This window comes from Eurosta solidaginis, chromosome 2 (genome assembly GCF_040869045.1).
Source record: "Eurosta solidaginis isolate ZX-2024a chromosome 2, ASM4086904v1, whole genome shotgun sequence".
NCBI lineage: Eukaryota > Metazoa > Arthropoda > Insecta > Diptera > Tephritidae > Eurosta > Eurosta solidaginis.
The window spans coordinates 246,924,702-246,939,290 of NC_090320.1; the positions used below are offsets into that span (position 1 = coordinate 246,924,702).

At 37.1% G+C, this 14,589-nt stretch overlaps 1 protein-coding gene across 8 annotated transcripts in view; it reads right to left on the bottom strand.

Moving 5' to 3' along the window:
• Positions 1 to 635: 635 nt before the first annotated feature.
• Positions 636 to 14,589, bottom strand: part of LOC137240791 (calmodulin-lysine N-methyltransferase) — a 244,633-nt gene continuing 230,679 nt past the window's right edge. For all 8 annotated transcript variants that reach the window (XM_067767537.1, XM_067767534.1, XM_067767540.1 and 5 more), the window contains one exon: positions 636 to 3,947. In XM_067767537.1, the coding sequence (XP_067623638.1) occupies positions 2,420 to 3,820 (1,401 nt within the window). In that variant the 5' untranslated portion in view covers positions 3,821 to 3,947 and the 3' untranslated portion in view covers positions 636 to 2,419. The remainder of the gene's footprint in view (positions 3,948 to 14,589) is intronic.

Here is a 14,589-nt window from a genome sequence, read left to right on the forward strand (position 1 = left end):
CACAATATAGTGCGAAAAATAATTCAGAAACAGTTCCGGCTTGATCATTAATTGATCCCAAAATTGGCCTGAACTAATCCGAAAATAGGTCCGAAATAATTCTGATATAATACAATACGTTACCAAAAACAATCTGAAAATTATCCCGAAATAACTCTGGGTACTCATATATGTATTAATTGAATTATTCTTACGTTTCCCATTTGTCTCTCAATCTGCTTTGACTTTTATTTTTTACCTTAATTATAAAAGTAAAATTTTAACTATTATTTTTGACTTTTATAAAAAGAAGTCAATATTAACTATTATTTTTTTCTTTTATAATAAAAGTCAGTTATTAACGATGTTTTGTGACTTTTATATAAAAAGTGAAATTTTACTATTATTTTTGGTTTTTATAAAAGGCAACCAAGGTGAATTCAGTACCAGGTGTTGTTATCCCAACAGCTGATTGCTTCTTCTTGATAATTTTCCAAAAAAACCTTGTAAAACAATATGTCAGTTAATCGAAATCTATAAAAATTTTCTTTTGACTTGACATTCTTCAGCGCGGCGAATTGGTTGTTTTCGCTTTGCCACCATCTGATGTGGATTCGCCTTGATGAAGGCGAATTCGGTACCTGGTGTTGTTATCCCAACAGCTGATTGCTTCTTCTTGATAATTTTCCATAAAAAAACTTGTAAAACAATATGTCAGTTAATCGAAATCTATAAAAATTTTCTTTTGACTTGACATTCTTCAGCGCGGCGAATGGGTTGTTTTCGCTTTGCCACCATCTGATGTGGGTTCGCCTTGATCAAGGCGAATTCGTACCAGGTGTTGTTATCCCAACAGCTGATTGCTTCTTCTTGATACTTTTCCATAAAAAACATTGTACAACAATATGTCAGTTAATCGAAATCTATAAAAATTTTCTTTTGACTTGACATTCTTCAGCGCGGCGAATTGGTTGTTTTCGCTTTGCCACCATCTGATGTGGATTCGCCTTGATCAAGGCGAATTCGGTACCAGGTGTTGTTATCCCAACAGCTGATTGCTTCTTCTTGATACTTTTCCATAAAAAACCTTGTAAAACAATATGTCAGTTAATCGAAATCTATAAAAATTTTCTTTTGACTTGACATTCTTCAGCGCGGCGAATGGGTTGTTTTCGCTTTGCCACCATCTGATGTGGGTTCGCCTTGATCAAGGCGAATTCGGTACCAGGTGTTGTTATCCCAACAGCTCATTGCTTCTTCTTGATACTTTTCCATAAAAAACATTGTACAACAATATGTCAGTTAATCGAAATATATAAAAATTTTCTTTTGACTTGACATTCTTCAGCGCGGCGAATTGGTTGTTTTCGCTTTGCCACCATCTGATGTGGATTCGCCTTGATCAAGGCGAATTCGGTACCAGGTGTTGTTATCCCAACAGATGATTGCTTCTTCTTGATACTTTTCCATAAAAAACCTTGTAAAACAATATGTCAGTTAATCGAAATCTACAAAAATTTTCTTTTGACTTGACATTCTTCAGCGCGGCGAATTGGTTGTTTTCGCTTTGCCACCATCTGATGTGGATTCGCCTTGATATGTCAGTTAATCGAAATCTATAAAAGTTTTCTTTTGACTTGACATTCTTCTGCACGGCGAATTGGTTGAATTCGCTTTGCTATCACCTGGGTTAGATTCGCCTTCGGCTTGGTAGAAAAAAACCATTATTTGGCAAAATTTGTTAAATATTTCCATTGCTATTCTGTTCGCTGCTGTATGTAGTACAAAACAAGGAAATTTGTCAGTTAATCGAAATCAATGAACATTTTCTTTTGACTTGACATTCTTCTGCACGGCGAATTGGTTGAATTCCCTTTGGCATCACCTGGTTTAAATTCGCCTTGCCTTGTATGGATGATTGAATGATAGGGCAGAGTATTTACTTAAATTACATTGCCTTATTGTGCACTCATTGCATTATTGATGAGAGCTATATAATCTAGTGTTTGTTTATGGTTAAGGGAGGGAGTGAGGAAAGCTATTTGAACTTTTTTACTATTTATTTTAAAGCATTTACCATTCATTTTGTTTGTGCGCCTAAAAGCGCGACAAAAATTTACAAAACTATTTTTCGATTTCGACTTTTTTGTTTATCTTGTTTTTGTTTTTGTTTTTATTTTTATATTTACCATTAAAGTTACGAGTAATTTGTTCGAGGTTCAACGGAATTAAAGTATTGGAATTATTGTAATAATACAAAATCGTTGTCTAAAATTATGCTAAAAATATTTTTGTTACGAATTTTGTCCTATATATAAGACAACTTTTACACGAGACGATTTTCTAGTAAATTTTCGTGGTGCTACCATTAACTGCCTTAATTTACCACAAAATCGTCACATGGGAGGCAGCCTTTAATCTGCTTTAAATTCTACTACCCTTAATTCCAACCAATTAAGGGCTTGTGCAGGCGCAACAATACCGGATAATGCAAATCTGCATCATATAAATCCGATGACGTCATCAAATCTTCATGTCGCTTCCATATTGTCTCATTATAACGTTGCGCCACATCAACTACAAATCCTCTATGCGTACATTCTGTCACAAACATTGACATAGTTTTACCACGTCTAGGTGCCATAATAATCGCTACACCTTTAGGCGCTAAATAATACCAAATTGTTTCCACCAACGCTGAACGTACCTCATCGAAGAACAAACAATCAGCGGAAAGTATTATATCGAACTTCTCAGCTTCTGCTGGTACACGCGCTGTCACATCCTCCCATTTGAGCACCGAACATTTTGTATAGCACGACAATTCATTCAAACAAACTGTCTTGCGCACATTCTCCACTGACACTTCATTACCATCGGTTAAATGTACCGCATATGGTCGGGCATATTTGGCGAGCATTAACCCAGCTAGACATGTAAAGCCGCCACCCAATTCTAATATCCATTTATCACTATACGTGTGAACATTCGATAGCACATAAGCGGTTAGCGCTTCCTCTGAGGGCCACACACAAATGTTGCCAGTATTATTGAAACCCATCAGGTCACTTGCGGTCAGATGACGTTCTACATGATGTATATTAACACTAAACTCTTGTTGACCCTCACCATCGAGCAATACACTGTATTTATACCAATTTTCTGGTTTACCTAGACAATTTAATGTCATGTGATCTTCAAAGCTATCTTGACGTAACAAATCAAATGATTTGAAACGACGCACAGAAGCTGTTTGCTCTTCACTGAACTCTTCGCCTGATGATGAGACGGTCTCTTCGGAATCTTTCCGTAGCACTTTAGCTAAAATTTTCCAACGCTTACGTGCTTTATTTGCTAAATTGGGTGTTGCGGGTGGTGTTGGTGGCAGCACTGCTTTGTTACCGTTTAAAGCTTCAGAGTTGTTAGCGCAGTGTAGTGTGGTTGCTCTTAGATGGTGGTGGTGGTCGTCGTCGTCGTTGTGTGTTGTGGTCGTTGTTAATGTGGCATGATTATTTCTCAGCTCTTGGTAAATATTATCCTGCTGTTGATAGTGGAGTAGCTGTTGTTGTTGTTGATATTGTTGTTGCTGATATTCGTGTTGCTGTTGTTTATGGCATTGTTGTTGCTGATAGTGTGGTTGCTGCTGCTGTTGCTGTTGTATTAAATGTACACCATTTTCTTTTATCGTATTCAGCGTATTATCAATATCGTATTCGAGCATTAGCGATATAGATGAAAGTTGTTGTATTGCTGTGCTGGCTGCAGCCGCTGTCGCTGAGATGACTGCAGTGGAATTGGCGACAGTTGTGGTTTTGTTGAAATTTTGTACTGTAGATGTCATTATTGTGCCAAGTTTTTTGTCTGAAGTTTTTTTATATGATTATTTGTTTGCGATATGATTTGATTTTGGTTTTTTAATTTTTGATGTAGTCCACACTGTAGATTCTTAACCGTATTGTTCATATACTCTGGAAAAAAAAATATGTTTATTAATATTTTTATTACTGGGTCAGAATGTATGTGATGTTTATATTTTGGTGAATTCTAACTCTAAGAACGGTAAAATATAAGGTAAATCCAAAACTTCTTTTTACCCTTATACAGCCCTGCATGCAGGCTGCTAGTTTAGTTGCTAATTGATTGATTACGTTTAAGTCGTGTGTGGATCATGGGAGTTCGGTGGGCTTATTGGTCTGATATAAGTCTTATTTCTCAAATTTTATGTAAATATCCCTTCAACACAGCAGCGAGACAGTCTTTTGTTGTCATTTCATGCACAATTAGTAACTGCCCCGATGCTGATAAAAAATTTTTTTTTTGATTTTCGTTACAGTTACTATTACTTTCAAGGTTTCATCTATAGTTTCAGTGAAGACAGTTACGGTTTCAGTTATGACTACGGTTATGATTATGGTTACGGTTTCAATCACGATTGCGATTTCAGTTATGATTCCGCTTATGTTATGATTGTGTTAGTATTTATGGTTATGGTTATCGATATTGTAACGGTTATATTGTGGTCATGGTTACGGCAACGGTTGTGGTTAAGGTTATGGTTATGTTTTAGGTTTTGGGTAGAGATACGGATTTGGGTACGATTGCGGTTTCAGTTACAGTTACGGTTATGATTACGATTCTAGTTACGGTTATGGTTACAGTTACGCTTATGGTTATGGTTAACATTATGGCTATAGTTACTTTTATGGGTACGGTTGCGGTTTGGGGGTGTGCTATAACCCAAACGGCAATAACACAAAATTTCCCATTCAAATGAGAAATAACACAAAATTTGGAGGTTTGTTTTATTACCACTATGGAAAAACTCGAATTTTCGCTGGGCGGTCTGAATAAATAAATGGAAATTTGGAATATAAAATCGCGCGATTTTTTATTCCATACTTTTGCCTGCGGTGCTTTTTTCAATAGATTCAAAATTCGTGACATACAGTTTTTTTGATTTCAGGTTATAATTTAAATAAATAATTGAAAATTTTGAGTATAAAATCGCGCGATTTTAATTTTAATTAAATTAAGTTCCTGCCTCGATGCTGACAAATACATTTCTAATTTCGGTTACAGTTAAAGCAACATTTAAGAATTTAGGGAAAAATTTAAGTGAAGCTGACAGTTACGATTTGTGTTATGACTACGGTTATGGTAATGTTTATGGTTACAGTCACGGTTACGATTTCAGTTATGGTTCCGGTTATGGTTTTGGTTAAGATTATGGTTACGGTTATGGTTATGGTTTGGTTATGGTTATGGTTATGGTTATTGTTACGGTTTAGGTTATGTGTACAGTTACGGTTACGGCTGTGGGTATGGTTGAGGCTTCAGTTATGGTTACTGTTACGGTTATTACTACTAACAAAACCTCCTGAAAAATACATTTTTGTTATAAAACGAGTTTTTACTCAGTTGCATTTGAAATATGTCTCTCAATTTTATCTCTACACTATTCTCCATTTCTATGACCGTAAAGTGTGTGAGTTCACTAATTCATCGCAACCGATTCAGCTATAGGTTAAACACTATGACTAACAGAGGTGTGTGACCCTTTGAAGTTGTCATAAGGTTAACTGACCTAATTGTTTGTTGACCTTATGTCACCCCATTAATAAATTACTGCATTGCCATCAGTCCTTGATACGTGCGCAAAATTTCAATTAAACATATGGCCATTTATAGTAGTCATAAGGACAGTTGACTTTAAGTCTTTTGTACTTATGTCACCCTGCCATGAAATTATTGCATTGTCATCGGCCCTTGATACGTGTGCGAAATTTCAAGTAAGCTAATGGTGAAGTGGTCGTAAGGTCAATTGACTTTATGTTATTTGAGCTTACATCACCCCACCATCAAATTATTGCATTTTCACCTGACCTTGGAACGTATTCAAGCTTTCAAATTAATCAAACTCCTAAAAGTTGGGAAAATTATGCTCAAAGATACATATATATGTATATACATTAGGCCGGGTCGATTTGTGGGGAGGCAAAAAAATCGCCCATTGCTCTGTGAAAATCATATTCTAGGGATCAAAATAAGAAACTTTGCCGAAGGAACCATACCCTACCTTTGGGCCGTAGGGGCAAATTTTGAAAAATCCAACTTTGAAATGCCTATGTTTTTTTCTTTTTGAAGTTTATTTTTCTCTTTAGAAATTTATTTAGTCAGAACATATGTAAATGAAAAAATGAATTTAATTTAGTAATAGAAAAGAAATTAAAAAAAATTATTAGAAATTAGCGTTTTTACAACCCCCTTTTAAAACCAAGGCATCACTGTGATGCATTTGCATGTCGTAAACATAGTTGTGTGGGTTTTTTATTCAACCGTTTTAAAAAATGAAGGTATCACTGGGACACAATTGCAGATAGTAAAATTGCTTGTGTTGTTTTTTTTAAGCCACCACAAGACACAGCAGGTAGAATTGAAATTGCCCCTACCCAAAAGTTCGACCCAAAGGGGGGGACATCAGAATTCGTTTTAGAGGTATGGTTTCTTCAGCAAAGTTTCTTATTTTGATCCCTAGAATACGATTTTCACAGAGCAATGAGCGATTTTTAAATCGACCCGCCCTTATATACATACATACAATAATGGAACTAAAGAAATACATATATCCCCCCTTCGACTCATAAAATAAAAAATATTTTTCTTGCAAATAAGTCCTTAGGCCCCCTTAGATATTTCCAGACAAACTGAAACTAGTCTCACGATACCTTATTATTTGACGAAATTATAAGACTTCCCAAACCTAGAAGGTCCGCAAGTTGCCGTCGCTTCATACGCTTTAACAATTTCAACCGGAGGAATAACGACTTATATATATATTTTTATACCTTTCATGAACGTGAAATGGTATATTAACTTTGGTCCGATGTTTGTAACGTTGAGAAATATATAAGATAGACTCACCATTAAGTATACCGAATTGATCAGGGTGGCGAACTGAGTTGATATAGCCATGTCCGTCTGTCCGTCCGTCAGTCTGTTTGAACGCAAACTAGTCCCTCAAATTTTGAGATATCTCAATGAAATTTGGCACAAGGATGTATTTTTGTATTATATTAGACATTTGTCGGATCCGGTAGGATCGGACAACTATAACATATATCTCCCATACAACTGATCGTTCAGGTAAGACGATTTTGGTCATTCCTGCCGCAATTTAGAAAGTATAAACGTGAAACTCGGTGATATATATTTTAATATATCATAAAAGATTTTCTGAAAAAATCACTTTGATCGGAGCTATATATAGTATATATCCCATACAATCGATCGTTCAGATAGAAAGATTTTTGGCAATTTCTCCTTTAGTTTCCAATATAAAAATGTGAAACTTGGTGATATATATTCCTTTAAAAATCATTTCGATCGGAGCTATATATAATATATATCCCATACAACCGGTCGTTCAGATAAGGGGGTTTTTTGCCATTTTTATACTCAGTTGAGCAGAGCTCACAGAGTATATTAAGTTTGATTGGATAACGGTTGGTTGTACATATATAAAGGAATCGAGATAGATATAGACTTCCATATATCAAAATAATCAGGATCGAAAAAAAATTTGATTGAGCCATGTCCGTCCGTCCGTCCGTCCGTCCGTCCGTCCGTCCGTTAACACGATAACTTGAGTAAATTTTGAGGTATCTTGATGAAATTTGGTATGTAGGTTCCTGAGCACTCATCTCAGATCGCTATTTAAAATGGACGATATCGGACTATAACCACGCCCACTTTTTCGATATCGAAAATTTCGAAAAACCGAAAAAGTGCGATAATTCATTACAACAGACCGATAAAGCGACGAAACTTAGTAGATGAGTTGAGCTTATGACGCAAAATAGAAAATTTGAAAAATTTTGGACAATGGGCGTGGCACCGCCCACTTTTAAAAGAAGGTAATTTAAAATTTTGCAAGCTGTAATTTGGCAGTCGTTGAAGATATCATGATGAAATTTGGCAGGTACGTTACTCTTATTACTATATGTACGCTTAATAAAAATTAGCAAAATCAGAGAAGGACCACGCCCACTTTTAAAAAAAAATTTTTTTTAAAGTAAAATTTTAACAAAAAATTTAATATCTTTACAGTATATAAGTAAATTATGTCAAGATTCAACTTCAGTAATGATATGGTGCAACAAAATACAAAAATAAAAGAAAATTTAAAAATGGGCGTGACTCCGCCCTTTTTCATTTAATTTGTCTAGGATACTTTTAACCCCATAAGTCGAACAAAAATTAACCAATCCTTTTGAAATTTGGTAGGGGCATAGATTTTATGGCGCTAACTATTTTCTGTGAAAATGGGCGAAATCGGTTGATGTCACGCCCAGTTTTTATACACAGTCGTCCGTCTGTCCTTCCGCATGGCCGTTAACACGATAACTTCAGCAAAAATCGATATATCTTTACTAAACTCAGTCCACGTACTTATCTGAACCCACTTTATCTTGGTATGAAAAATGAACGAAATCCGACTATGACCACGCCCACTTTTTCGATATCGAAAATTACGAAAAATGAAAAAAATGCCATAATTCTATACCAAATGCGAAAAAAGGGATGAAATATGGTAAGGTTATTGGATTGTTTTATTGACGCGAAACATAACTTTAGAAAAAACTTTATAAAATGGTTGTGACACCTACCATATTAAGTAGAAGAAAATGAAAAAGTTTTGCAGGGCGAAATAAAAAACCCTTAAAATCTTGGCAGGTATTACATATATAAATAAATTAGCGGTATCCAACAGATGATGTTCTGGGTCACCCTGGTCCACATTTTCGTCGATATCTGGAAAACTCCTTCACATATACAACTACCACCACTCCCTTTTAAAACTCTCATTAATACCTTTAATTTGATACCCATATCGTACAAACTCATTCTAGAGTCACCCCTGGTCCACCTTTATGGCGATATTTCGAAAAGGCGAACACCTATAGAACGAAGGCCCACTCCCTTTTAAAAATACTCATTAACACCTTTCATTTGATACCCATATCGTACAAACACTTTCTAGAGTCACACCTGGTCCATCTTTATGGCGATATCTCGAAAAGGCGTCCACCTATAGAACTAAGGCCCACTCCCTCTTAAAATACATATTAACTCCTTTGGTTTGATACCCATATTGCACAAACGAATTCTAGAGTCACCCCTGGTCCACCTTTATGGCGATATCTCTAAAAGGGGTCCACCTATAGAACTAAGCCCCACGCCCTTTTAAAATAATCATTAACACCTTTCATTTGATACCCATATCATACAAACAAATTCTAAAGTCACCCCTGGTCCACCTTTATGGCGATATCTCGAAACGGCGTCCACCTATGGAACTAAGGATTACTCCCTTTTAAAATGCTCATTAACACCTTTCATTTGATACCCATATCGTACAAACGCATTCTAGAGTCACCCCTGGTCCATCTTTACGGCGATATCTCGAAAAGGCGTCCATCTATAGAACTTAGGTCCACGCCCTTTTAAAATGCTCATTAACACCTTTCATTTGATACCCATATCGTACAAACACTTTCTAGAGTCAACCCTGATCCACCTTTATGGCGATATCTCGAAACGGCGTCCACCTATAGAACTAAGGCCCACTCCCTTTTAAAATACACATTAACACCTTTCGTTTGATGCCCATATTGTGCAAACAAATTCTAGGGTCACCCCTGGTCCACCTTTATGGCGATATCTCGAAACGGCGTCCACCTATGGAACTAAGGATTACTCCCTTTTAAAATGCTCATTAACACCTTTCATTTGATACCCATATCGTACAAACGCATTCTAGAGTCACCCCTGGTCCACCTTTATGGCGATATCTCGAAAAGGGGTCCACCTATAGAACTAAGCCCCACGCCCTTTTAAAATAATCATTAACACCTTTCATTTGATACCCATATCATACAAACAAATTCTAAAGTCACCCCTGGTCCACCTTTATGGCGATATCTCGAAAAGGCGAACACCTATAAAACGAAGGCCCACTCCCTTTTAAAAATACTCATTAACACCTTTCATTTGATACCCATATCGTACAAACGAATTCTAGAGTCACCCCTGGGCCGCCTTTATGGCGATATCTCGAAACGGCGTCCACCTATAGAACTAAGGCCCACTCCCTTTTAAAATACTCATTAACACCTTTCGTTTGATGCCCATATTGTGCAAACAAATTCTAGGGTCACCCCTGGCCCACCTTTATGGCGATATCTCGAAACGGCGTCCACCTATGGAACTAAGGATTACTCCCTTTTAAAATACTCATTAACACCTTTCTTTTGATAACCATATTGTACAAACAAATTCTAGGGTCACCCCTGCTCCACCTTTATGGCGATATCACGAAACGGCGTCCACCTATGGAACTAAGGATTACTCCCGTTTAAAATACTCATTAACACCTTTCTTTTGGTACCCATATTGTACAAACAAATTCTAGGATCACCCCTGGTCCACCTTTATGGCGATATCTCGAAAATGCGACCACCTATACAACAACCACCACTCCCTTTTAAAACCCTAATTAATACCTTTAATTTGATACCCATATCATACAAACACATTCTAGAGTCACCCCTGGTCCACCTTTATGGCGATATTTCGAAACGGCGTCCACCTATAGAACTAAGGCCCACTCCCTTTTAAAATACTCATTAACACCTTTCGTTTGATGCCCATATTGTGCAAACAAATTCTAGGGTCACCCCTGGCCCACCTTTATGGCGATATCTCGAAACGGCGTCCACCTATGGAACTAAGGATTACTCCCTTTTAAAATACTCATTAACACCTTTCTTTTGATAACCATATTGTACAAACAAATTCTAGGGTCACCCCTGCTCCACCTTTATGGCGATATCACGAAACGGCGTCCACCTATGGAACTAAGGATTACTCCCGTTTAAAATACTCATTAACACCTTTCTTTTGGTACCCATATTGTACAAACAAATTCTAGGATCACCCCTGGTCCACCTTTATGGCGATATCTCGAAAATGCGACCACCTATACAACAACCACCACTCCCTTTTAAAACCCTAATTAATACCTTTAATTTGATACCCATATCATACAAACACATTCTAGAGTCACCCCTGGTCCACCTTTATGGCGATATTTCGAAACGGCGTCCACCTATAGAACTAAGGCCCACTCCCTTTTAAAGTACTCATTAACACCTTTCGTTTGATGCCCATATTGTACAACCAAATTCTAGGGTCACCCCTCGTCCACCTTTATGGCGATATCTCGAAACGGCGTCCACCTATGGAACTAAGGATTACTCCCTTTTAAAATACTCATTAACACCTTTCTTTTGATACCCATATTGTACAAACAAATTTTAGGGTCACCCCTGGTCCACCTTTATGGCGATATCTCGAAACGGCGTCCACCTATGGAACTAAGGATTACTCCCTTTTAAAATACTCATTAACACCTTTCTTTTGATACCCATATTATACAAACCAATTCTAGGGTTACCCCTGGTCCACCTTTATGGCGATATCTCGAAACGGCGTCCACCTATGGAACTAAGGATTACTCCCTTTTAAAATACTCATTAACACCTTTATTTTGATACCCATATTGTACAAACAAATTCTAGGGTCACCCCTTGTCCACCTTTATGGCGATATTTCGAAACGGCGTCCACCTATAGAAGTAAGGCCCACTCCCTCATAAAATACTCTCTAATGCCTTTCATTTGATACACATATCATACAAACACATTCCAGGGTTTCCCTCGGTTCATTTTCCTACATGATTATTTTCCCTTATGTTGTCACCATAGCTCTCAACTGAGTATGTAATGTTCGGTTACACCCGAACTTAACCTTCCTTACTTGTTTATTTTACATTTATCTTAAAAAACGTTTAGGTAAGTACACCTGTTTACTATATATTTCTTATCTTATACAGCGCATTAGTTGGAGATTACTAATGGGATTGGATTATTGTTCAGCCCCATTCATGAAAGGTATGAAGCCTTCGGCACAGCAGAAGACAGTCTGGTCCTTACTTGTTTTTATTTCGTTTTCGTCTTAACCAAGACTTTGTTCATTGAATTCACTTGGCCATTTATATCTTTTAAATATGAGAATTTCAACTTTTGTCTGACTCAACAAATGTATGTAGGTATCATGTAGCACATCTATGACTTGATAAAAAAACAAAAATAAAATTTTTGAAAAAATATTTCACAAGTAAGTTTTCACTCTTTACACTCGCAAGATATGAATGTTATTTTCTTCGGTCATCAAAAAACTTTGAAAAATTTTATCCACTGACCTCATTTGTAGTTTCAACTGACCATATGAACGTCTCGTCCACTATTGCCTTATCAGTAACTTTTAATGTGCTAAACGCAGCAAAATTAACTTCAGTTACAAACTTAGGTGAAATATCAAACACCAAACTTATGTAAGGAAGTAGTAAACTGGTTAACTTCAGCCACTGACATTATTGAGCTCATAATAAATTACATGTTGCTAATTAGTTGGCATATGTAAGCAATATGTTTTTGTATTGGTAGAGCATATTCTAACTGTAGCTTTTTTTGATATGTATAAATATATTCTTGCCACGTAAACTATTCAACCACTCTATTTTGAGGATATGTGGCCAAAAGTGACATAATAAATTTTGTTGATATGAATTTAACGCTGTTCGATATGTTTGACCAACATTTGGTATGACACATTGTTGATAGCTGACAGTTGAATTATGTAGATATGTAAGGGAGGGAAAATGTGAAAAATAAGGTAATATTACATTTACACAGACCTCAAATGCTTACTACCAAATGAGTCATTTGAAAGCGTTTACCATTATGGACAAGATAAGTGTGATAACTTCTGCATAGACGCTAAATTACAAATAATTTCATTGGTATAGGGATTGTCAAAAGGAGATGGCAAACGCAAAATGTGACCAACACATAGACAATTATTTTCTGCCGTGATGGTAAATTTTTTATTAAACAAGTAAGGAAGGCTAAGTTCGGGTGTAACCGAACATTACATACTCAGTTGAGAGCTATGGAGACAAAATAAGGAAAATCACCATGTAGGAAAATGAACCTAGGGTAACCCTGGAATGTGGTTGTATGACATGTGTATCAAATGGAAGGTATTAAAGAGTATTTTAAGAGAGAGTAGGTCATAGTTCTATGGATGGACGCCATTTAGGGATATCGCCATAAAGGTGGACTAGGGCTGACTCTAGAATGTGTTTGTACGATATGGGTATCAAACGAAAGGTGATAATGAGTATTTTAAAAGGGAATGGGCTTTAGTTCTATAGGTGAACGCCTTTTCAAGAAATCGCCATAAAGGTGGACCAGGGGTGACTCTAGAATATGTTTGTACGATATGGGTATCAAATGAAAGCTGTTAATGAATATTTTGAAAAGCAGTGATCCTTAGTTCCATAGGTGGACGCCGTTTCGAGATATCGCCATAAAGGTGGACCAGGGGTGTCTCTAGTTTTACGATATGGGAATCAAATGAAAGGTGTTACTGAGCATTTTAAGAGGGAGTGGGTGCACGCCTTTTCGAAATGTCGCCATTAGGGTGGGCCAGGGGTGACTCTAGAATGTGTTTGTATGATATGGGTATCAAATGAAAGATGGTAATGAGTATTTTAAAAGGGAGTAATCCTTAGTTCTATAGGTGGACGCCTTTTCGAGATATCGCCATAAAGGTGGACCAATGGTGACTCTAGAATGTTTGTACGATATGGGTATCAAACGAAAGGTGCTACTGAGCATTTTAAGAGGAAGTGGGCATGAGGTCTATAGGTGGACGCCTTTTCGAGGTATCGTAATTAGGGTGGGCCAGGGGTGACTCTAGAATGTGTTTGTACGATATGGGTATCAAACGAAAGGTGTTACTGATCATTTTAAGATGGAGTGGGCATTAGGTCTATAGGTGGACGCCTTTTCGAGATATCGCCATTAGGGTGAGCCAGGGGTGACTCTAGAATGTTTGTACGATATGGGTATCAAACGAAAGGTGTTACTGAGCATTTTAAGAGGGAGTGGGCATTAGGTCTATAGGTGGACGCCTTTTCGAGATATCGCCATTACGGTGGGAAAGGGGTGACTCTAGAATGTTTTTGTACGATATGGGTATCAAATGAAAGGTGGTAATGAGTATTTTAAAAGGGAGTAATCCTTAGTTCTATAGGTGGACGCCTTTTCGAGATATCGCCATAAAGGTGGACCAAGGGTGAATCTAGAATGTTTGTACGATATGGATATCAAACGAAAGGTGTTACTGAGCATTTTAAGAGGGAGTGGGCATTAGGTCTATAGGTGGACGCCTTTTCGAGATATCGCCATTAGGGTGGGCCAGGGGTGACTCTAGAATGTTTGTACGATATGGGTATCAAACGAAAGGTGTTACTGAGCATTTTAAGAGGGAGTGGGCATTAGGTCTATAGGTGGACGCCTTTTCGAGATATCGTCATTAGGGTGGGCCAGGGTGACTCTAGAATGTGTTTGTACGATATGGGTATCAAATGAAAGGTGGTAATGAGTATTTTAAAAGGGAGTAATCCTTAGTTCTATAGGTGGA